Consider the following 25641-nt stretch of genomic DNA (forward strand, 5'->3'; position numbering starts at 1 on the left):
GCACGCATGCTTAGGTAAGAAGTGGTACAAATCTGAATGATTTTTATAACCATATCCAGCCACTTCTTTCATGAGAAAATCATAGTCCAATACGCCGGGTTCAAACAATCTCATCTCAATGGATCTTTCGTCAAAGTATCCTGTCGGGACATGCGAAAGCTCACAATCCCTAGGAATGAAAAATTCCATTACCAGCACCGACATACGAGTATCTCACGTCAAATTTAATACATTGCAATCACCAAAGTTCCATAAATAATTTTGGATGTGCGTAGCAACATCGCGACAAAGTTACCTCATTATTATATGGGATGTAATCTTCATCTCCGAGGATTAGGGATTGTTCCGTCATTGGATGCTTAGCCTACGTATTAATCACCGACATAGAGTTACACACGAATTAAATATGGTCATACAAAATGTTGGATGTCAATGTTTATCATGGGTGCGAGGTACTTACAGGGGAAGAATTGAAGACATGTTCTTCGAGTGGAGAACTATGGCATTCAACGGGTGACACCGACATCACTAGGCCTTTAGTGTTTGGAGATTGTGCCGTGTAACGCTTCTTGGACTGCATATGAATAGCTTACACAAAGTTACCCACAAAAAAACTATTCATACAAAATATCGGTCGTAATCGTGACTGTATAGCATCGTTGCAAGGTACTCATAGGGGGAATACTGAAGACATGCTCTTGCGGTTGACTGCTGTGGGATTGAAACATCGCACGGTCTTCCAGCATCTTTCCTTCCATCATGACCTGCTCCACCATAGCCTTGTAGTCCATGTCCTTGCGCTCATGTTGCAGTCTAATGTCCATATTGGCACGTGCCTGCAACACATTCGCGTCCATGTTGACACGCTCTGTTTGTATAAGGCCGTCGACAACCTTCCGGTCCTTTTGCAATTTAAGTTGCATCTCCTTGTACGCCAGCTGGAATTTCTTTTCCATGACCTCGCGATCCTGCTTTAACTTTGTTTCCATGTCTTTAGGCATCTTCTTAATCGTTTGAGACATATCAGCATGCTCATCCTTAAGCATCCTATCGACATACGCACGTTTTTGTTTGAGTGCCCTGTCCATCTCATCGCGTTCGTGTTGGACCTTCGCGTCGATCTCCCAGCGGGCTTCACGCAACAACCTGTCGTACTCCGCACGCTTATTGCCATGCACGTGTGAATCCATGGTGCCTACAACACCAGAGAGTAGAATGCAATTAATGAGATCCAGATTGTCAAAATATACCAATTCTCACTAAAACATAGGACTATTTAAATACCTCGTAATATAGAATAGCATGGTGTGTGTGAGACAAACTGAGTCCTGAATTTCCAGCAAAAGCACTAATCTCCTAAAATTTGTATTCCTAATTTGGTATGGACAATATCATCCAAATCAGTCCTAAATAATCCAGCAACTCCTTCAACGTCACATCCTTCACTGTAGTATTGAGAACAAGACTTTGTACGCCACATCTAAGTGGCTAAATCAAACATCATCCACATCATTCCTACTAATGCAACATAGCCTAAAGGTCTAGTAAAGAAACTCCAACGACAAAAAAAATATCCATAGCTAGATCGTATGATCAGGATCCCCTAACAACCAATCGCAAAGCACTTGCATAAAATTATTCACTCCAACCTTATGCAAATCATTCATAGTAATCCAGTATAGCAGAAAGGCCTAGAAAATTAGCTCCACCAACATAATATTTTCGTAACCCGATCGTATTATGAACTACTGTGAACTTGCAATCACATCTAATCTCATAACAGCCTTTACTCCAAGTAAAGACAAGCACACACAATCTTGGACCAAAATAGTACCTTCGACGAAAAACTAATCCGCCAGGAACAAATACCAAAGATCTTACACACAAATATGGCATCTCTAATCTCATCAGAACCTCCTTTTTGGTCCAATCAACGGAAAAAAGTATGAACGTTTCAAGAGATGGGAGGAGATGTGGACGATGATACCTTTTTCTTTTTACTCCGGCGTCGGCGTGGGCTTCCACTGAGCAATGGCGCGACTCCCGGCGACGGCTAACTCTGGACACCAAAACTTTCTGGGCGGTAAGGGAAGGAGCAATATGCGGAAAGAAAAGATGGGAGGGATATGCGGTACGATGGAAGGGTACATATCTCCCGTGATATCTAACGATATATTTACAAGTAATGCGCATGGATGGACTAGCTCGTTCAATCAAAGATGGTTAAGTTTCCTAGCCATAGATATGAGTTGTCATTTGATTAATGGGATCACAGCATTAGAGAATGATGTGATTGACTTGACCCATTCCATTAGCTTAGCACTTGATCGTTTTAGTTTACTGCTATTGCTTTCTTCATGACTTATACATGTTCCTATGACTATGAGATTATGCAACTCTCAATTATCGGAGGAACACTTTGTGTGCTGATACGTCTCCAACGTATCTATAATTTTTGATTGCTCCATGCTATATTATCTACTGTTTTGGACCATATTGGGCTTTATTTTCCACTTTTATATTATTTTTGGGACTAACCTATTAACCGGAGGCCCAGCCCAGAATTGTTGTTTTTTCCTATTTTAGTGTTTCGGAGAAATAGAATATCAAATGGAGTCCAAACGGAATGAAACCTTCGGGAACGTGATTTTCTCATCAAATAAGACCCAGGAGACTTGGACCCTCTGTCAAGAAAGCCACGAGGCGGTCACGAGGGTGGAGGGCGCCCCCCCCCCCCTAGGGCGCTTCCCCTGCCTCGTGGGCCCCTCGAAGCTCCACCGACGTACTCCTTCCTCCTATATATACCTACGTACCCCCAAACAATCGGGGACGGAGCCAAAAACCTAATTCCACCGTTGCAACTTTCTGTATCCACGAGATCCCATCTTGGGGCCTATTCCGGAGCTCTGCCGGAAGGGGAATCGATCACGGAGGGCTTCTACATCATCATCCAAGCCCCTCCGATGAAGTGTGAGTAGTTTACTTCAGACCTACGGGTCCATATTTAGTAGCTAGATGGCTTCTCTCTTTTTGGATCTCAATACAATGTTCTCCCCCTCTCTCGTGGAGATCTATTCGATGTAATCTTCTTTTTGCGGTGTGTTTGTTAAGACCGATGAATTGTGGGTTTATGATCAACTCTATCTATGAATAATATATTAATCTTCTCTGAATTCTTTTATGTATGACTGAATATGATCCACCTTTACCTAGAAGGCGTTCCAAAAATTATGAGTATTTAGATCTTGATGGTGAAATTGATAAAAGTGGGATTAAAAGAAATAAACCCTAGATGATGCTAAACCCACTATATTGGATTTGAAGGAATTTAATTATGAAAATTTCTCTTTAATTTATTGTATTTCCTTGTTGCAATCCGTGCTAAATTCTCCTCATGCTTATAGTCAAAATAAAACCTTTACCGAACATATCGTTGATGCCTTGATGCAATCTTATGAAGAAAAACTTGAGTTGAAAGTTTCTATCCCTAGAAAACTTTATGATGAGCTAAAATTAAAGATTATGAGTTTTATGATTTGGGTGATTTGGGTGCTAGTGTCTCTATTATTCCCAAAACTTTGTGTGATTTGCTAGATTTCCGTGATTTTGATGATTGCTCTCTAAACTTGCATCTTGCGGATTCCACTATTAAGAAACCTGTGGGAAGAATTAATGATGTTCTTATTGTTGCAAATAGGAATTGTGTGCCCGTATATTTTATCGTTCTTGATATAGATTGTAATCCTTCTTGCCCTATTATTCTCGGTAGACCTTTCCTTAGAACGGTTGGTGCAATTATTGATATGAAGGAAGGGAATATTAGATTTCAGTTTCCATTAAAAAAGGGCATGGAACACTTCCCTAGAAAGAAAATAAAATTGCCATATGAATCTATCATGAGATCCACTTATGGATTACCTACCAAAGATGGCAATACCTAGATCTATCCTTGCTTGTTACGCCTAGCTAGGGGCGTTAAACGATAGCGCTTGTTGGGAGGCAACCCAATTTTATTTTTATTCCTTAATTGTTTCTCCTGTTTAGTAATAAATAATTTATATATCCTCTGTTTTGGTTGTGTTTTTTGTGTTTAATTAGTGTTTGTGCCAAGTAGAACCGTTGGGAAGACTTGGGGAAAGTCTTGTTGAACTTGCTGTAAAAAACAGAAACTTTAGCGCTCACGAGAACTGCTGTCATTTTTATTTGGAAAGTTCTATTTAGTTAATTATTTTTGCATATGTTTAATAGATAAATTCCTCACGTCCAGAAATTTATTTTAGAATTTTTGGGGTTCCAGATCTTGCGTTAGCTACAGATTACTATAGACTGTTCTGTTTTTGACAGATTCTGTTTTTCCTGTGTTGTTTGCTTATTTTGATGAATCTATGGCTAGTAAAATAGTTTATAAACCATAGAGAAGTTGGAATACAGTAGGTTTAACACCAATTTAAATAAATAATGAGTTCATTACAGTACCTTGAAGTGGTCTTTTGTTTTCTTTTGCTAACGGAGCTCACGAGATTTTCTACTTTAAGTTTTGTGTTGTGAAGTTTTCAAGTTTTGGGTAAAGATTTGATGGATTATGGAACATGGAGTGGAAAGAGCCTAAGCTTGGGGATGCCCATGGCACCCCCAAGATAATCTAAGGACAACTAAAACCAAAGCTTGGGGATGCCCCGGAAGGCATCCCCTCTTTCGTCTACTTCTATCGGTAACTTTACTTGGAGCTATATTTTTATTCACCACATGATATGTGTTTTGCTTGGAGCATATTTTATGATTTGAGTCTTTGCTTGTTAGTATACTACAATCATCCTTGCTGTACACACCTTTTGAGAGATCCATACATGATTTGGAATTTGATAGAATACTCTATTGGCTTCACTTATATATTTTGAGCTTTATAGTTTTGCTCTAGTGCTTCACTTATATCTTTTAGAGCACGGAGGTGGATTCGTTTTATAGAAACTATTGATCTCTCATGCTTCACTTAGATTATTTTCAGAGTCTTAATAGCATGGTAATTTGCTTAAAATCCTAATATGCTTGGTATGCAAGATTAATAATAAAACTTTCTTATGAGTGTGTTGAATACTAAGAAAAGTTTGATGCTTGATGATTGTTTTGAGATATGGAGGTAATAATATCAAAGTCATGCTAGTTGAGTAGTTGTGAAATTGAGAAATACTTCTGTTGAAGTTTGCAAGTCCCGTAGCATGCACGTATGGTAAACGTTATGCAACAAATTTGAAACATGAGGGGTTATTTGATTGTCTTCCTTATGAGTGGTGGTCGGGGACGAGCAATGGTCTTTTCCTACCAATCTATCCCCCTAGGAGCATGCACGTAGTGCCGAGGTTTTTGATGACTTGTAGATTTTTGCAATAAGTATGTGAGTTCTTTATGACTAATGTTGAGTCCATGGATTATACGCACTCTCACCCTTCCATCCTTGCTAGCCTCTTCGGTACCGTGCATTGCCCTTTCTCACATTGAGAGTTGGCGCAAACTTCGCCGGTGCATCCAAACCCCGTGATATGATACGCTCTTTCACACATAAACCTCCTTATATCTTCCTCAAAACAGCCACCATACCTACCTATTATGGCATTTCCATAGCCATTCCGAGATATATTGCCATGCAACTTTCCATCATTCCGTTCATCATGACACATTCATCATTGTCATATTGCTTAGCATGATCATGTAGTTGACATAGTATTTGTGGCAAAGCCACCATTCATAATTCTTTCATACATGTCACTCTTGGTTCATTGCATACCCCGGTACACCGCCGGAGGCATTCATATAGAGTCATCTTTGTTCTAGTATCGAGTTGCAATCATTGAGTTGTAAATAAATAGAAGTGTGATGATCATCATTATTAGAGCATTGTCCCAAGTGAGGAATAAAAAAAGAGAGAAGGCCCAAAAAAGAGAAAGGCCATAAAAAAGAGAAGGCGCAAAAAAATGAGAGAAAAAGAGAGAAGGGACAATGTTACTATCATTTTACCACACTTGTGCTTCAAAGTAGCACCATGATCTGCATAGTAGAGAGTCTCTCATGTTATCACTTTCATATACTAGTGGGAATTTTTCATTATAGAACTTGGCTTGTATATTCCAACAATGGGCCTCCTCAAGTGCCCTAGGTCTTCGTGAGCAAGCAAGTTGGATGCACACCCACTAGTTTCTTTTGTTGAGCTTTCATACATTTATAGCTCTAGTGCATCCGTTGCATTGCAATCCCTACTCCTTGCATTAACATCAATCGGTGGGCATCTCCATAGCCCATTGATTAGCCTCATTGATGTGAGACTTTCTCCTTTTTGTCTTCTCCACATAACCCCCTTCATTATATTCTATTCCGCCCATAGTGCTATGTCCATGGCTCGCGCTCATATATTGCGTGAAAGTTTATAGGTTTGAGATTACTAAAGTATGAAATAATTGCTTGGCTTGTCATCAGGGTTGTGCATGATGAGAGCATTCTTGTGTGACGAAAATGAAACATGACTAAACTATATGATTTTGTAGGGATGAACTTTCTTTGCCATGTTATTTTGAGAAGACATAATTGCTTAGTTAGCATGCTTGAAGTATTATCATTTTTATGTCAATATGAACTCTTGTCTTGAATCTTTCGGATCTGAATATTCATACCACAATTAAGAAGAATTACATTAAAATTATGCCAAGTAGCACTCCGCATCAAAAATTCTCTTTTTATCATTTACCTACTCGAGGACGAGCAGGAATTAAGCTTGGGGATGCTTGATACGTCTCCAACGTATCTATAATTTTTGATTGCTCCATGCTATATTATCTACTGTTTTGGACCATATTGGGCTTTATTTTCCACTTTTATATTATTTTTTGGACTAACCTATTAACCAGAGGCCCGGCCCAGAATTGATGCTTTTTGCCTATTTCGGTGTTTCGGAGAAACAGAATATCAAACGGAGTCCAAACGGAATGAAACCTTCGGGAACGTGATTTTCTCATCAGATAAGACCCAGTAGACTTGGACCCTCCGTCAAGAAAGCCACGAGGCGGTCACGACGGTGGAGGGGCACGCCCCCTGCCTCATGGGACCCTCAAAGCTCCACCAACTTACTCCTTCCTCCTATATATACCTACGTACCCCCAAACGATCGGGGACGGAGCCAAAAACCTAATTCCACCGCCGCAACTTTCTGTATCCACGAGATCCCATCTTGGGGCCTGTTCTGGAGCTCCGCCGGAAGGGGAATCGATTACGGAGGGCTTCTACATCATCATCCAAGCCCCTCCGATGAAGTGTGAGTAGTTTACTTTAGACCTACGGGTCCATAGTTAGTAGCTAGATGGCTTCTTCTCTCTTTTTGGATCTCAATACAATGTTCTCCCCCTCTCTCGTGGAGATCTATTCGATGTAATCTTATTTTTGTGGTGTGTTTGTTGAGATCGATGAATTGTGGGTTTATGATCAAGTCTATCTATGAATAATATTTATCTTCTCTGAATTCTTTTATGTATGATTGGTTATCTTTGCAAGTCTCTTCGAATTATCAGTTTGGTTTGGCCTACTAGATTGGTTTTTCTTGCCATGGGAGAAGTGCTTAGCTTTGGGTTCAATCTTGCGGTGCCCTTTCCCAGTGACAGAAGGGGCAGCAAGGCACATATTGTATTGTTGCCATCGAGGATAACAAGATGGGGTTTTTATCATATTGCATGAAACTATCCCTCTACATCATGTCATCTTGCTTAAGGCGTTACTCTGTTTTTAACTTAATACTCTAGATGCATGCTGCATAGCGGTCAATGAGTGGAGTAATAGTAGTAGATGCAGGCAGGAGTCGGTCTACTTGTCTCGAACGTGATGCCTACATACATGATCATACCTAGATATTCTCATAACTATGCTCAATTCTGTCAATTGCTCAACAGTAATTTATTCACCCACCGTAGAATACTTATGCTCTTGAGAGAAGCCACTAGTGAAACCTATGGCCCCTGGGTCTCTTTCTCATCATATCAATCTCCATCACTTTATTATTGCTTTGCTTTTTACTTTTCACTTTGCATCTCTATACCAAAAATACCAAAAATATTATCTATCATCTCTATCAGATCTCACTTTCGTAAGTGACCGTGAAGGGATTGACAACCCCTAAGCGCGTTGGTTGCGTTGAGCTATTGGTTTTGTGTAGGTACGAGGGACTCGCGCGTAGCCTCCTACTGGATTGATACCTTGGTTCTCAAAAACTGAGGGAAATACTTACGCTACTTTGCTGCATCATTCTCTCCTCTTCGGGGAAATCCAACGCAGTGCTCAAGAGGTAGCATGTGCTACCAAACGTCACAACGTAACTGGGTGATTATAAAGGTGCTCTACAGGTGTCTCCGATGGTACTTGTTGAGTTGGCATAGATCGAGATTAGGATTTGTCACTCCGATTGTCGGAGAGGTATCTCTGGGCCCTCTCGGTAATGCACATCACTATAAGCCTTGCAAGCAATGTAACTAATGAGTTAGTTGCGGGATGGTGCATTACGGAACGAGTAAAGAGACTTGCCGGTAATGAAATTGAACCAGGTATTGAGATACCGACGATCGAATCTCGGGCAAGTAACATACCGATGACAAAGGGAAAAATGTATGTTGTTATGCGGTTCGACCGATAAAGATCTTCGCAGAATATGTAGGAGCCAATATGGGCATCCATGTTACGCTATTGGTTATTGACCAGAGACGTGTCTCGGTCATGTCTACATAGTTCTCGAACTCGTAGGGTCCGCACGCTTAATGTTCATTGACGATATAGTATTTATGAGTTATGAATGTTGGTAACCGAATGTTGTTCGGAGTTCTGGATAAGATCACGGACATGACGAGGAACTCTGGAATGGTCCGGAGATAAAGTTTGATATATGGGATAATAGTGTTTGGTCTCCGGAAGGGTTCCGGAATTCACCGGAAGGGGTTCCGGATGTTTCCCGAAATGATTGGGTACGAGAACACTTTATTTGGGCCAAAGGGGAAAGCCCACAAGGTTTTTGGAAAGCGCAAAAGGAAGTTTTGCGGAGTCCAAGGGCCAGACGCCAGGGTCCCTGGCATCTGGGTCCAGACGCCGGGAACCCTGGCGTCTGGCCCTGGAGTCTGAGAAGGACTCTTGCCTTTTGGGTGAAACTGACTTTGTGGAGGCTTTTACTCCAAGTTTCGACCCCAAGGCTCAACATATAAATAGAGGGGTAGGGCTAGCACCCAAGACACATCAAGAAACACCAAGCCGTGTGCCAGCAACCCCGTCCCCTCTAGTTTATCATCCATAATAGTTTTCGTGGTGCTTAGGCGAAGCCCTGTAGAGATTGTTCTTCACCAACACCATCACCACGCCGTCGTGCTGTCGGAACTCATCTACTACTTCGCCCCTCTTGCTGGATCAAGAAGACGAGGACGTCATCGAGCTGAACGTGTGCTGACAGCGGGGGTGCCGTACGTTTGGTACTTGATGGATCGTGAAGGTGTACGACTACATCAACCACGTTGATAAACGCTTTCGCTTTTGGTCTACGAGGGTACGTACACATACTCGGCCCTCTCGTTGCTATGCATCACCATGATCTTGCGTGTGCGTAGGAAATTTTTTGAAATTACTATGTTCCTCAACAGTGGCATCCGAGCCAGGTTTATGCGTAGATGTTATATGCACGAGTAGAACACAAGTGAGTTGTGGGCGATACAAGTCATACTGCTTACCAGCATGTCATACTTTGGTTCGGCGGTATTGTTGGATGAAGCAGCCCAGACCAACATTACGCGTACGCTTACGCGAGACAGGTTCTACCGACGTGCCTTGCACACAGGTGGCTGGTGGGTGTCAGTTTCTCCAACTTTAGTTGAACCGAGTGTGACTACGCCCGGTCCTTGTTGAAGGTTAAGACATCACTAACTTGACGAAATATCGTTGTGGTTTTGATGCGTAGGTAAGAACGGTTCTTGCTCATCCCGTAGCAGGCACGTAAAACTTGCAACAACAAAGTAGAGGACGCCTAACTTGTTTTTGCAGGGCATGTTGTGATGTGATATGGTCAAGACGTGATGAGATATAAATTGTTGTATGAGATGACCGTGTTTTATTAAAGTTATCGGCAACTGGCAGAAGCCTTATAGTTGTCTCTTTATTGCATAAGATGCAAGTGCCATGTAATTGCTTTACTTTATCGCTATGTGATAGCAATAGTTGCAAAGGCAATAGTTGGCGAGACGACCATGTGACGACACATTGATAGAGATCAAGATGATAGAGATCATGGTGGCATGCCGGTGATGATAGAGATCATGACGGTACTTTGGAGATGGAGATCAAAGGCGCAAGATGATCATGGCCATATCATGTCACATATTATGATTGCATATGACGTTTATCCTTTATGCATCTTATTTTGCTTAGTTTGACGGTAGCATTATAAGATAATTTCTCACTAAAAATTTCAAGGTACAAGTTTTCTCCCTGAGTATGCACCGTTGCAAAAGTTCGTCGTGCCGAGACACCACGTGATGATCAGGTGTGATAAGCTCGATGTTCTTATACAACGGGTGCAAGCCAGTTTTGCACACGCAGAATACTCGGGTTAAACTTGACGAGCCTAGCATATGCAGATATGGCCTCGGAACACTGGAGACCGAAAGATCGAGCGTGAATCATATAGTAGATATGATCAACATAGTGATGTTCACCATTGAAAACTACTCCATCTCACGTGATGATCGGACATGGTTTAGTTGATTTGGATCACGTTATCATTTAGATGACAAGAGGGATGTCTATCTAAGTGGGAGTTCTTAAGTAATATGATTAATTGAACTTTAATTTATCATGAACTTAGTCCTGATAATATTTGCATAACTATGTTGTAGATCAATAGCTCGCGATGTAGCTCCCCGTTTATTTTGATATGTTCCTAGAGAAAAACTAAGTTGAAAGATGTTAGTAGCAATGATGCGGATTGGATCTGTTATCTGAGCATTATACTCATTGCTGCACAGAAGAATTATGTCCTTGATGCACCGCTAGGTGACAGACCGATTGCAGGAGCAGATGCAGACGTTATGAACGTTTGACGAGCTCGATATGATGACTACTTGATAGTTTAGAACCGGGACTTCAAAAACGTTTTGAACGCCACGGAACATATAAGATGTTCCAAGAGTTGAAACTAGTATTTCAAACTCATGCCCGTGTCAAGAGGTATGAGACCTCTGACAAGTACTTTGCCTACAAGATAGAGGAGAATAGCTCAGCTAGTGAGCATGTGCTCAGAATGTCTGAGTACTACAATCACTTGAATCAAGTGGGAGTTAATCTTCCAGATAAGATAGTGATTAACAGAGTTCTCTAGTCACTATCACCAAGTTACTGGAACTTCGTGATGAACTATAATATGCAAGGGATAACGGAAACGATTCCCAAGCTCTTCGTGATGCTGAAATCGATGAAGGTAGAAATCAAGAAAAGCATCAAGTGTTGGTGGTTGACAAGACCACCAGTTTCAAGAAAAAGGGTAAAGGGAAGAAAAAGAGGAACTTCAAAAAGGAACGGCAAACAAGTTGCTGCTCAGGAGAAGAAACCCAAGTCTGGACCTAAGCCTGAGACTGAGTGCTTCTACTGCAAACAGACTGGTCACTGCAAGCGGAACTGCCCCAAGTATTTTGCGGATAAGAAGGATGGAAAAGTGAATAAAGGTATATTTGATATACATGTTATTGATGTGTACACTGCTGGACAATGACTGCATGGGCCCAGGCGAGCCCACTGGACCAGGCGCAGACCCAGACTGGATCGGCTGCTCCGCGCGCGCGAGTGGCGGTGCGGTGCAGGGCGATGTGGCAGCCTGGTGTTGTTTGCCGCCACTTGAGGGCATGCGCACCCGCCCAGATGGGATCCGCTGCGGACTGGGTTCAGGCGACCGCGCGGGACTCGATGTCGACGTGGCGCTGTGACGTTGGTGGGTGCCGTTGCGCGTTGTCTCTTCTGTGCATGCATCAGCACCGGATCGGGCGCCGATTTCTTCATGGGATCGCGCGCTCGTATCTCCTCCGGATCGCGTGCCTAGATTAGCACCGGATTTCGTGTTGCTGTCCTGTAGCGGGACATGTGATATGGAGTCATTTTCTTCCATATATTCATCATTTGCCATTAATTCTGGACCATTTTGTTCCAAATTTTGCCCTGTATAATCGTCCACAAATCCTGCATCATCTGGAGAGGGTGTGTGAGTAGTAAAAATATCAGTCACATTACTTTGGTCATTGCCATTATTGCCCCCGTGATCAAAGGAAGTGGATGGATGGAGATGTTCAGGAAGGAGCAAGATTTCCTTCCGGAGGAGGGCGCCTGCATTTGGATGGTGTCGGGGATATACCCCGCGATGTAAACCGGCCGGAAGTTAACCCGGCCGGACTTGGCGATTTATCTGAAGACCCCGCTGACACTTGGCGAGTTACTGGCGACCCGCCCTGACCTGGCGGTTTACAAGCAACTCACCTGGTCATTATGACTCACTGGTGATCCGGCGAGGGGGACAGACGGATGACAAGGCCCAAGGTCCAGAAGGCCGGTTCATGTTTAACAATGGGCCGGTTTAAGAGGAAAGGCATGAGGAACATTTATCTTACAAGGATTTAGGACCTGGACTTGTATCCGGTTTGTATTAGAGATAGACTAGTCCTAATCCTAATAGAACTCTACATGTAACCTGCCCCTCCAACATATATAAGGAGGGGCAGGGCACCCCAAAAGAGAGAAGATTCACAAGTTTCACAAGTTGGACAAGTTAGGTTTAGACAATAGCTCTCGAGATGAGCACTCTTGTAACCGTGATCATCATCATCAATATCAATGAAGCAGGACGTAGGCTTTTACCTCCAACGTGAGGGGCCGAACCTGGGTAAAACCTCGCGTCTCTCATCCCGCTCAACCCCTCTCAAGCTACCACATAGATGCCTTGGCCTCGCGACTAAGTCCTGACACTAAGGACATCTGCCGTGACAATTCCACGACAGTTGGCGCCCACCGTGGGGCCTGCGCATGGTGGTGTGGAGTTCTTGGAGGGCGCTATCTCAGGGATCGAGAAGCTCCGTCCAGCTCAATGAAAAAGTTCCGGTCGGTTTGTCGGAGAGTTCCAGCCGGCTCGCCGCTCATCGAAACGTTCCGCCGGTTCGTCGGAAATTTCCGGCCGGATCATCGAAAAGTTCCAACCGTCTCGATGAAAGGTTCTGTCTGAATCATCAGAAAGTTCCGATCGCCTCGGCGAAAAGTTCAGTCCGAATCGCCGAAGGGTTCCAGCCGCATCGCCAAAAGGTTCTGTCTGAGTCGTCAAAGAGTTCCGACTTCAGCTACGGAAAAGTTCCGGATTATCAAATACTTCCGGATATCAAAAGTTCCGGTCGGATTATCAAGAGGTTCCGGTTCAAAGGTTCCGGATTATCAAAAGTTTCGGCCGGATTATCAAGAGGTTCCAGCTCAAAAGATTCCGGATTATCAAAATTTCCGGTTGGATTATCAAGAGGTTCCGGTTCAAAAAGTTCCGGATTATCAAAAGTTCCGGCCGGATTATCAAGAAACTCCGGTTTCAGAAATTCCGGTTCAAAAAATTCCGGCCAGGTTATGTGGACACTGAACCAATCAACTCTTTTGTCAAAACAAAAGCAGCACTATGCATTATCCGGCGCCAGCGTCCTGCAAAAATTACCAGGTGCTATCTTTTCTATGTATTTTATCAGTACATGTTAATTCATCCGACAACAATTACTCTGGCATGTAATATTTGCACGTTCGGCTGTATCGCGCGGCTTCACGGACAGGGTGTCGCGGTCCGGTTTACGTCAACGTACCGGCTGACTCGCCCGTCTGCATCACCTTACAACACCATGGACGACTCACCCGTCCGCCATGGCCACCGGTTCATGCGTCCATGCCGGTTTACAACGTGGAGGACAACTTGCTCGGCCGCACCAGCTTACAACGCCGGGCCGACTCATCTGTTTGCTCCTACGGTTAACTCGGATGTGATTAATTTTAGCATCACTGTGGTGATCATCAACTCGATGGCGGATAATTTCCGGCCTAGCACATCAGGTGATATCCATCTAAAATATATTTTATTAGCACATATTATTTTTGTCAAAGAACAGTTTACCTTTGCCTTGGTCTGCAATATTGTTTATGCAGGACAATTGTTCATTACAAAGGCTATGGCTGTGTCATGGATGTATAAACTCGCGCAACCATTATGAATGCGCTAGTATCTTACCATGCCATCAAGCTCGGTGACTATATGTGCAAACCGCCATTCTGCAGACCGGTTTACATCAATATGACGTGGCTAATTCGCCCGTCCACGCCGGTTTACAATGCCGTGGCCGGCTCATCTGTCTGTGCCGCCTTTGAAAGCCACGGTCATCTTTGTCGTCCGTCCCCGCGGCCTGGTCTACATCAACATACCGGGCCGCACCTGTCTGCATGAGCTGTTTATTGGGTATGAGCAAGTCACAGCTTGGGTAGCCCGGTTTTCTTTCAAATTGGAGACAAATTATCATCAACCGCCGTTTGCACTGGATGGTTCAATGGGCAGGCGTACAAGTCGCCGCCACTACAGTTTTGATTAACTTCAAATCGCCAGTTGGAAGGGACAATTGGCCGAGTTGCTGACACGGCTCATATGGGATCATTTACAACCCGCCGCAGTCACCTCAACCTTCTATGGATTCACATCGTGCTAACAACGCCAATGATAGACAAGTTATGCCGGTTTATATCACGGTCAAATATGGAGAGTCTCAAGCCAACTCCTCGAGTCACCTTTGAGACTCGGGGGCTACGATGACACGAATCAGCGAATATTGCCAGTTTCAGCAAATTTAAGAAACCCAGGACGATGGAGAGAAAGATAACCCGGTCCCGGAGGCTACTTTTATATTGATGAAAATTTAAAGGCCGTCAGAAAATTTCCGGCTTAGAAAGTATATGACAGTTACAAAATCCCGGCTCAATGAAGAAGATCCGGGTCAGAAAGGATTCCGGTTTAAAATCCGGCTCAAGGGAAGTCAGTCTCACTGAAGCTCTCAAATATCCGGTTTACAGTCCGGTTCAAGGAAAAATCTATTCTCCTACAAAGCTCTAAAGCGCTCAAATCCGGTTTAACAATGTCCGGTTCAAAAGGGAGTTAACTTCTCGCAAATTCGAGTTTAAAGGCCGTCAGAAAATTTCTGGCTAAAAATGAAGATTCCGGTTTAAAATCCGGTTCAAGGGAAAGATGTCTCCCACAAAGCTTTGAAGCTCTCAATATCCGGTTCAAAATCCCGGTTCAAGAAGAACTTGTCTCTTGCAAAAAGTTAAAAGTTTCCGAAGAGAACCTACTGCCATGATGCGCGGTTCAAACATGGGTATCCCGCCTTACTGGTCTGACATATTATTGATCACATGGGGGCTTCTGCTTCATAAAGCGGGGTCTCTGTTCTTTTACATCATGTGTGGTTACACGGAGTTGTTCTAAAGCGGCCTCCGGTTTACCCCTTGAGTTAGCTTTTTAAAAGCATCATGTTATATCACCTGGGGGGTTGGTCGTGTCCGAACCAATACCATACCTCTTGATAGGCGAGAGCCACCAGATCACTTGGGGACTTGGTCACGTCTGAACCAGTCATGCCTTTTGATCGGCCTAAGGCCACAGAATCACTTGGGGGCTTGGTCGAACCCGAACCATTGCCATGCCACTTGATCGGCATAAATGCCACGGTTTCATTTGGGGACCTGGCTGACTAGAACCATAGTTACACCTAACGGGAGCTTGGTCGTGTTCGGCCATGGTAACGCCATCTGATCAGCTCAAATAAACCTTTTTTGCAAACGGTTTTGTCATTGCCTTTGCTTCACACTTTTCTTTGAAAGATTTTGCTTTCTTCTTATTGTGTTTTTTAAACCGACAAAGTTTTCAACCAATCAATTGACGGAACACAGTTCACGTCAATCCAAAGACTATTTGCCCAGTTTGATCCTTGTTGTTAACATCCTCTTATGGAGTAACACGGTGTTTATCATAGCCCGGCACGATTTTATCATAAACCGGCACAATATGGAAGGAGTTATCAGTACTCAAGATTTGGGTTATCACCCTTACTACAAAAAGTTGGTAAAACCAACAATGTGATTCAATGTCACAGGTATGCTATATTTCATATTTGATTATTCTTAAGTGCAGCCTTGGTTATAAACCCGGGTTATATGTTGGGCATTATGACCCGTCCGGCGGTAAACCGCCAGGACACTTTAAACTTGTTGTATGCAGAAACAGATTTGTTAAACCGGCCTGGCTTTGGACTATAAGTCGCCAGTATGTATATATATTTGGATTGCGCCATTGGAATCATGCGCTTATAAATCATTGGGTTATATTATTCAAATAGCCAAACTTGGCTGAATTTTCATTATGATATTGAATGAATAAGGTTTTCATACCGGATTATATTATCTTGAATAGCCAACATGGCTGTATTTTTTTGGTTATTAATAACCGGTATTATTGAGTTTTCAAAGTCGCTTTAGCGCAATGGTTATTATTTTATCAAAGGATATGATTTATTTTACAATGGAAGGAATAGTCCCGAGTTGCTGCAGGCTTACTACCCGGCACTTGGAGGCTACATTATTCAAATCAAGATTACATGCAAGTCTCATGTCGCTGCAAGCATGCATCATGACACTTGGGGGCTAATGCAAAGTCATTTTTACTAGTCTTATTAAAGACCCGACTCATCATATTATAATGAGCCGGCCCTTGGGGGCTACCAATTGCTCCTGTCAACAATTCAAGGTACACAAGTTTTCGTCCATAATATTGAAGGATCCATTGCTCAGTTGGTAAAGCACAAAGCTCTTAACCTTGTGGACGTGGGTTCAAGCCCTACGATGGAAGCTACATTATAATATGTTATTTTCATTAAAATATATATATCAAGTCCCGGTTTAGTATTATCTTACTAAGCCGGCACTTGGGGGCTACACGTTGCTGTTCAAAGTTTACAATATTATATTTACAAAGTCCCTACTCATTATTGCATAATGACCCGGCCCTTGGGGGCTACACTGATTGAAGTTTTTATAAGCAATTACAAGTCCCAGGTTGCTGCAAGCATGACAACCCGGCACTTGGGGGCTACATATATGGAGTATTCAGTTTATATGATTGAGATGAACAAACCGGATTTCTTCAAGGTTGAAACACTTATTGGAGCAAGTCTTAAGTTATCATTATGTTGTCCTCTTAAGACTTGGGGGCTACATGTATTATGCATATATAAGGAGGAACATCTTCATGTTATCAGTTTTGAGCAAATCAGGAAGATCAATTACATGACCCGGTGTCGACAACAATTATGACCCGGTGCCATCAATATTTATAAACCGACCATTTTGGTAATATTAAACCGGCAAGTTTTACATCTTCAAACCGGCTGAATATCAGATAAGTATTTTCAGACCCATATTTCTTAAATTGGCGCTTTGGGAGCTGAGTCAAAGGAGTTATTCTTCACAATATTTCTCGGTGACAAACCAATGTCGGCAAATTGATTATGAAGCTGGTCTGTTGACCCGGATTTCCCGGAAGGAGGAAATAACAAGGACTTAAGGATGATCAGGTACCGGTTTACAAAAGTTCTTAACCCGGAGCATAACCTGTCAAATTTGTTCTTGTGTTTATATTGCAGTATAAGTTTACCATGAATAAATCCAAGCTAAACTTGGGGGCTAATGTCGGGGATATACCCCGCGGTGTAAACCGGCCGGAAGTTAACCCGGCCGGACTTGGCGGTTTATCTGAAGACCCCGCTGACACTTGGCGAGTTACTGGCAACCCGCCCTGACCTGGCGGTTTACAAGCAACCCACCTGGTCATTATGACTCACTGGTGATCCGGTGAGTGGGACAGACGGATGACAAGGCCCACGGCCCAGAAGTCCGGTTCACGTTTAACGGTGGGCCGGTTTAAGAGGAAAGGCATGAGGAACATTTATCTTACAAGGATTTAAGACCTGGACTTGTATCCGGTTTGTATTAGAGATAGACTAGTCCTAATCCTAATAGGACTCTACATGTAACCCGCCCCTCCAACATATATAAGGAGGGGCAGGGCTCCCCAAAAGAGAGAAGATTCACAAGTTTCACAAGTTGGACAAGTTAGGTTTAGACAATAGCTCTCGAGATGAGCACTCTTATAACCATGATCATCATCATCAATATCAATGAAGTAGGATGTAGGCTTTTACCTTCACCGTGAGGGGCCGAACCTGGGTAAAACCTCGCGTCTCTCGTCCCGCTCAACCCCTCTCAAGCTACCACATAGATGCGTTAGCCTCGCGACTAAGTCCTGACACTAAGGACATCTGCCATGACAATTCCACGACAGATGGAGAGACGCAAATGGAAACACATTCTCATCGAAGACGACATCTCGGGAAATATATATGCGACCAGTAGATATATCAAGACATTTAACCACTTTATGACACAGATTGTGGCCTAAGAAGACACATTGTTTGGAGCGAAAAGAAAGCTTACGAGAATTATATGGGCGAAGATTTGGCCAACAGGCGCATCCAAACACACGGAGAGAGTTGTAGGTAGGCTTTTTGTGAAACAGACGTTCATAGGGGGTTTCAAAATTGATAACACTACTGGGAAGTAAATTGATGAGATATGTGGCAGCAAGAAAAGCCTCGTCCCAATATTTTAATGGCATAGAGGAGTTTGCAAGAAGAGCAAGTCCAACTTCAACGATGTGGCGGTGTTTTCTCTCAGCCGATTCATTCTGCTGATGAGCATGGGGGTAGGAAACATGATGTGCAATGCCAAGCTTTTGGAAAAATGAGTTTAGTTTCTCATATTCCCCACCCCAATCAGATTGGATGGCAAGGATTTTGGCATTAAATTGGCGTTCAACATGTGCTTGGAAATTTTGAAAAACCTCAAAGACATTAGATTTTTTTCTTAATAAGATAAATCCATGAGAATTTGGTGTAATCATCGATGAAACTCACATAATATTTATATCTGCCAACAAAAAGAGGGGCATCTCCCCATACATCAGAAAAGATCAACTCAAGAGGTTTGGTAGATACACTAGTAGACACTAGATAGGGTAATTGGTGACTTTTTGCTCGTTGGCATGAGTCACATACCGACTCAACATCTAACTCCCCATGACAAAGAAGTTTATTATTCCTAAGCACACGTTGAACTATTGAAAATGAAGGATGACCAAGCCGAGCATGCCAACGCAATGAAGGTATCTTGATGACACCATAAGCTTGTTTATTTGACGTCCTAGATGGAATCAATGGATAGAGACCTCCTCTACATCTACCTCGATGCAGCACCCTCCCCGTGACCTGATCCTTGATAAAAAAGAAATAAGGCCAAAACTCAATGTAAACATGATTGTCAAGGGTAAGACGATGAACGGAAAGGAGATTTTGTGAGGCAGTAGGAATATGTAGAATTTTGTTTAGATGGAGGTTTTGATTTTGGGTTCTGATAATGGAATTTCCAACATGACTAATATTCATACCTGTACCATCAGCAGTGTGGACTTGATCGCCTCCGTGGTACTTGTCACGGGTGGTTAACTTCTCGAGTTCACCCGTGATGTTATTAGTAGCGCCGCTGTCGGCGTACCAATTTGTGTCCACCCCATATGATGAGGTTGCTGCAGATCCGGCCACCTTCTCTTCTGCAAGATAGTCATTCGTGAACCGGTACCAGCAATCCATGGCAATGTGGCCTCGCTTGCTGCATATTTGGTAGTGGGGGCAATTGTCGTTGCGGAAACCCCCACCAGCCGGTCCTCCTGGTCCTGGGCGCCCCCTGTTGTTGTTGTAGCCAGGGAAGCACCACCAGAGTCACGACCATGTCCACCGCGCCCGCCACCGCGGCCGCGGGACATGCCACGACCACGCTGCTGCCCGCGCCCACAAGTAGCGGCGTTGGCTGAAGATCTGAAGCCGCCTTTGCCAGAGGATTGAAGAAGCTCGACGCGCTGATCAAAGTTTGCCATCTGGGAGTACAGTGCATCTAGTGTAAGAAGTTCAGTACGAGCATCAAGAGCAGATACCAGGGGGTTGTATTCCAGGTCGAGGCCGGCCAGGATGTATGAGATCAGTTCATCTTCGCCAAGTGGTTTGCCAGCAGCTGCCAGCTCATCAGCGAACTACCGCATCTTGGCGAAGTAGACCGCGATTGACTGGGTTCCTTTCTCGGCGTTGGAGAGGGAGATCCGGAGGTTGTTGATTCGAGAGAGGGAGTGCGATGAAAAGATGTTCGTCCAAGCGGTCCATGCCGCGTGCGCCGTCTCCACGGCGACCATCTGCGTCAGCACCTCCCTCGAGATCGAAGTCAGGAGGTAGGCAAGCACTTGCTGGTTCTGGGTGACCCAGGTCGCGTGCACCGGGTTTGGCATGCTCGTAGGCTTGCCATCTTTGTCGGTGCTGGTGATGGTTTTCTCAGGCTCGACAATGGATCCATCTAGGTATCCGAAAAGGGAGGCTCCTCGTATCTGGGGAAGGAGTTGGGTCTTCCACAGAAGGAAGTTTTCACGGGTAAGCTTCTCGGTGATTTGGTTGTTGAGGGGATTGGCCGTGGCGTGGGATGAGGAGGAAGACATGGCGGCTGGGAAGGAAAGGCTAGATGTGTTTTGGAAGGGAAGCTCTGATTACCATGTGAATTCATGCTTCAGCCAACTCATCCAAAAGTCTAAACTAATGGAGGGAGGTGGGCAATATATTTCAACACCCTCAACTGTTCAGCATCATCTAAACCATCTCCAATTAACCACACCTGTAAAATTCGACTAGCCAATCCATCATCTGATTATACATAATGTCCCTCTGCTCACACATGCATAATTTCCTTCTTACCTTTGCAGTGCTGCTTGCGGTGCTACACGCTGGTCCCGTCGAACTCCTCTACTACTTGTTCCACCGTGCGCTACACCACCATTTGCTGTACACACGCTACCACTCGCACCATCATGCCTCCATCGTCACCGAGCCCATCACATGTACATCTTTGTCCCTCTCAGATTAACCAACTTAGTTCATCTAGTTGATAAATAATCACTGCTCAAACCCCGATGAGTTGATCAACGAACCTGCCTCAAATGGTACATGCAAGTACATCTAATCTAATGAGTGATGACTCATCATCTTTTTATGTTCATGCAGCTGTTATCCATCCATTTGCTGAGCTCTTGGCCTATCAACTTCTGTTCTCGATCCCAATGATCACCTGCGCATTAACTGGAACTGCTTCCATTATCACATTCGAGATATATCTGATTTACATTGACTACATGAACAACATGGGCCACTGCAACTTCGATTTGGTCCCTTGTTGGCTCTTCAAATGGTCCCCCCCCCTCAAGTATCTCATATATACGCCATCGTAAGTGTTTCCACTTCTTCGGTAAACAACAAAAAATCTATCCGGTGGCTCTTCTTTAATCCTACTCTAACCTAAGCAGACAAGGCAATGTTTTATCATGGAAAATTAAGTTTCTTTTCATGATTATATGTAATTCTATTAGGTGTTATGAATTCTTAATCCGTACTCTTACTTCTTAGGTTTCATTCTCTTCACCATACTCAGTTCCGGACATACTACTCTCTTTTCATGCCATTCTATGACTACATATACAACACCATGGATAAGTCATCGGACACATTGTATGAAAACTCACTTGAGGACAAAGAAAAAGAACTAGATGTGGTTCACATTACCCATCTTACCAATCTACAGTCCATCTATCATATCAGGCCTGGCTTAGCTCAATATGCCTCCAGGCCTTATACTTCCACATGGCAAATATGGATCATGTGGCCTGTGTCATGGCTATCCATGGTCCTCACTTGGGTGTATGGTTCTTGGTTCACTGTTGAGAGGAATGTCATGAAGGAACTCAACATCCAGTCATGGGCCGTGCCAAGATACAACTTCCATGTAAGAATTATGTGAAGTTAACAATACCTTGTTAACTGGAGAAATATAGCCGTTGGAGAGAAGGTAACCAAATAACCACCCTTTCCTTTTTGCAGTATGGATTGAACTGGGAGAAGGAAGCAATTAATAGCCTGATTTTAAAGGCCATATGGGAAGCCAACAAGAAAGGGGCTAAAGTCGTTAGTCTTGGACTACTGAACCAGGTATATATATTCAGTTGTTCAACTTCAAACTATTCTTAATCTTCAGTTCATATGGTCATGATTTAGAAAGTACTGATGCAGTGTAGCTGCTGTTGATCAAACTACATATGTGTGTTTTTGGAAAATCTAGATATACAGTAATAGTAGAACATATATGAGTATGACACTCACAATAATATGATGCTATCTGTAACCCAACAGTCCCAAAGCCTCAATGGAAGTGGGGAACTCTATCTGCAGAAGTTCCCAAACTTGGGGGTAAAACTGGTGGATGGCACCAGCCTAGCTGCTGCAGCTGTTGCCAATAATATCCCCCAAGGCACAGATCAAGTTCTTCTTTCTGGAAATATTTCAAAGGTGGCCCGTGTTGTGGCTGCATCATTGTGTAAGAAAATTATCAAGGTTGGGTCTAAATATTGCTTCATTTTAATCACATGGAGAGATGATGTTTTTATTGTACTAACTAACACGCAATTCTACTGTGCAGGTCATATATTGGTCACCTTCTCTCCAACGGCTATATTTCTCCGGTTAACAAGGTATTGTTAACTTCACATAATTCTTACATGGAAGTTGTATCTTGGCACGGCCCATGACTGGATGTTGAGTTCCTTCATGGCATTCCTCTCAACAGTGAACCAAGAACCATACACCCAAGTGAGGACCATGGATAGTCATGACACAGGCCAGATGATCCATATTTGCCACGTGGAAGTATAAGGCCTGGAGGCATATTGAGCGAAGCCAGGCCTGATATGATAGATGGACTGTAGATTGGTAAGATGGGTAATGTGAACCACATCTAGTTCTTTTTCTTTGTCCTCAAGTGAGTTTTCATACAATGTGTCCGATGACTTATCCATGGTGTTGTATATGTAGTCATAGAATGGCATGAAAAGAGAGTAGTATGTCCGGAACTGAGTATGGTGAAGAGAATGAAACCTAAGAAGTAAGAGTACGGATTAAGAATTCATAACACCTAATAGAATTACATATAATCATGAAAAGAAACTTAATTTTCCATGATAAAACATTGCCTTGTCTGCTTAGGTTAGAGTAGGATTAAAGAAGAGCCACCAGATAGATTTTTTGTTGTTTACCGAAGAAGTGGAAACACTTACGATGGCGTATATATGAGATACTTGAGAGGGGGGGACCATTTGAAGAGCCAACAAGGGACCAAATCGAAGTTGCAGTGGCCCATGTTGTTCATGAAGTCAATGTAAATCAGATATATCTCGAATGTGATAATGGAAGCAGTTCCAGTTAATGCCCAGGTGATCATTGGGATCGAGAACAGAAGTTGATAGGCCAAGAGCTCAGCAGATGGATGGATAACAGCTGCATGAACATAAGAAGATGATGAGTCATCACTCATTAGATTAGATGTACTTGCATGTACCATTTGAGGCAGGTTCGTTGATCAACTCATTGGGGTTTGAGCAGTGATTATTTATCAACTAGATCAACTAAGTTGGTTAATCTGAGAGGGACAAAGATGTACATGTGATGGGCTCGGTGACGATGGAGGCATGATGGTGCGAGTGGTAGCGTGTGTACAGGAAATGGTGGTGTAGCGCACGATGGAACCAGTAGTAGAGGAACTCGACGGGACCAGCGTGTAGCACCGCAAGCAGAACCGCGCCGTCAGTCCGCCACAGCGGTATGTGCTGCCCGCCTGGCAGGTACATGGCACCCAGGAGCAGCAGGATGGCGCTCAGGATGATCTGATCGTCCCTGCACGCAGCACATACACACACGACATAGGTCAATTTGCCTTCATAGACGGCGTCGATCGATCGCGACTACCAACCAGTACTAATACCTACCGGTTGCCCTCTCGGTCGACCTGCTCGAACTCGATGCCGCGGTCGACGATCTGGCGCTTGCCGCGCGTGTTCTGGAGGCGTGACACGGTGATCCAGGCCTGGTTGTGGAGTGCCCGGAGAAGCCCGGAGAAGCACCAGGTCGGCCTCGCGCCACAATTGGTCGCCACCAGGTGCAGGCCGTGCACCGTCCATGGCGCCAGCACCATGTACTGCGCATGGGTGCCAGGATGGTCAATTAGTGTAAGGTGGTTGTGATGCTGTAAACAAAATTTGTTTGTTCGTCACGTACCTTCAAGCTGCCAAGCCTCTTCCAAGGCCACTCGCTGAAGAGGCCGGGGTTAGTGGCCATGGCGTCTTGGGGACCTTGGAGCTGCTTTCTTGCCTATCAGTTCTGAAAGCCTCGTGTACACATGCGTGACAAAACTGGCCGTAGTTTTGCTCAATTTATAGACACGGCTGGTGCGTGGATGTAGAACTAGCACAGACCAGGTCATCTCTGGCAGTTCAAAAAACCATCTTGTGACACTTTATTATCCATATGAGACATGCCTATGGAGCGGCGAAAAGATCGACCCAGCAGAGAACACAACTCGAGGTTCCCTGTGGTGGAACCTGCCTAGTCTTTTTGGTGCATTACCATGAATTAATTAGAGGATTTTTGACGCTACTTGTTCAGCAGTACAGCGTGCCTGTCAACTATGAGGCATCTGTGGCGATCGTCAATCTCAAGATCTGCCGGCCCCGTCTCTCGGAGGTGATCATAGGGGTAAGGTATCTGTGCATAGCACCTATGTCTGTATTGTGTTTCTGAAAGAAAAAAAAAGTACATTTAGACCATTTGACACACAACAAAGATAATATCATTGTGGTTCAAATATCAATGCTAGTCCTGTTGAAAATTTTAATACGAAAAACAATGTTAGGTCTCCTATAAAACTCCTCTTGACCTATTTCTTGGATATGTTGGCTTCTCGTTGTTCTCGCCTTCATCGACCTTTCCATGGCCAGCTTCTGCAGAAGATTTAGATTATTTTTTGCTGACGTCCATGAGTGTGCTCCCCTGTGGAAGCCCATGAAACATGCATTCTTCATCTTTACCACATAAGGCTCTTTTACCCACACACACAAGACTCGTTGCCCTGTCCAAACATATAAGGACTAACGAGAGACAAACATCAAGCAAAATAATTGACATCTAATTTTTTTGGGGTTTAACCGAGCTCGCAAAATCTGATACATAGTTATACAGGTAAGTGCTTTGTCCTTTTCCGCGGGACAATCTTGGTACCATCTCACTAGTTGCTTCATTCGCAGGATGAGGAAATCAAGTTTTGTATGTTTTGTATCATAAAAATAGAGCAGCGTCACTGTTGTGACATTTTGATCACAATCTATAGAACACTCTTCAAAACAACGTGCCTCATGTAGTGCACCAAAATCACGATAGAGAAGAGGTGTGAAGTAGGACCCTCTCATATACACAAACATAACCATTCAGTTTCCGCACTAATCACATATATAGCTATTCGGCTACGGCAAAGCAATTAAATCATCCGTCCAAAAACAGAGAGATC

At 43.6% G+C, this 25641-nt stretch overlaps 1 protein-coding gene and 2 pseudogenes across 1 annotated transcript; 1 reads left to right on the top strand and 2 right to left on the bottom strand.

The window, feature by feature from the left end:
* The window catches only part of LOC125554479 (very-long-chain aldehyde decarbonylase GL1-5-like), a 116319-nt pseudogene extending 91903 nt beyond the window's left edge, over nt 1-24416 (bottom strand).
* LOC125555129 (small nucleolar RNA Z247) lies at nt 20080-20218 on the bottom strand (annotated as a pseudogene).
* LOC125554486 (very-long-chain aldehyde decarbonylase GL1-5-like) lies at nt 20700-22789 on the top strand (the record flags this gene model as incomplete). Its single annotated transcript, XM_087519378.1, has 7 exons — nt 20700-20808; nt 20963-21097; nt 21261-21480; nt 21660-22035; nt 22131-22238; nt 22440-22640; nt 22778-22789. Coding segments are annotated over exons 1-7 (1161 nt in total), but the record flags the coding sequence as incomplete, so codon positions are not given.
* Nucleotides 24417-25641: the final 1225 nt, after the last annotated feature.

Source organism: Triticum urartu, chromosome 4A (assembly GCF_056163025.1).
Source record: "Triticum urartu cultivar PI428250 chromosome 4A, HENAU_Tu73, whole genome shotgun sequence".
Lineage (NCBI taxonomy): Eukaryota > Viridiplantae > Streptophyta > Magnoliopsida > Poales > Poaceae > Triticum > Triticum urartu.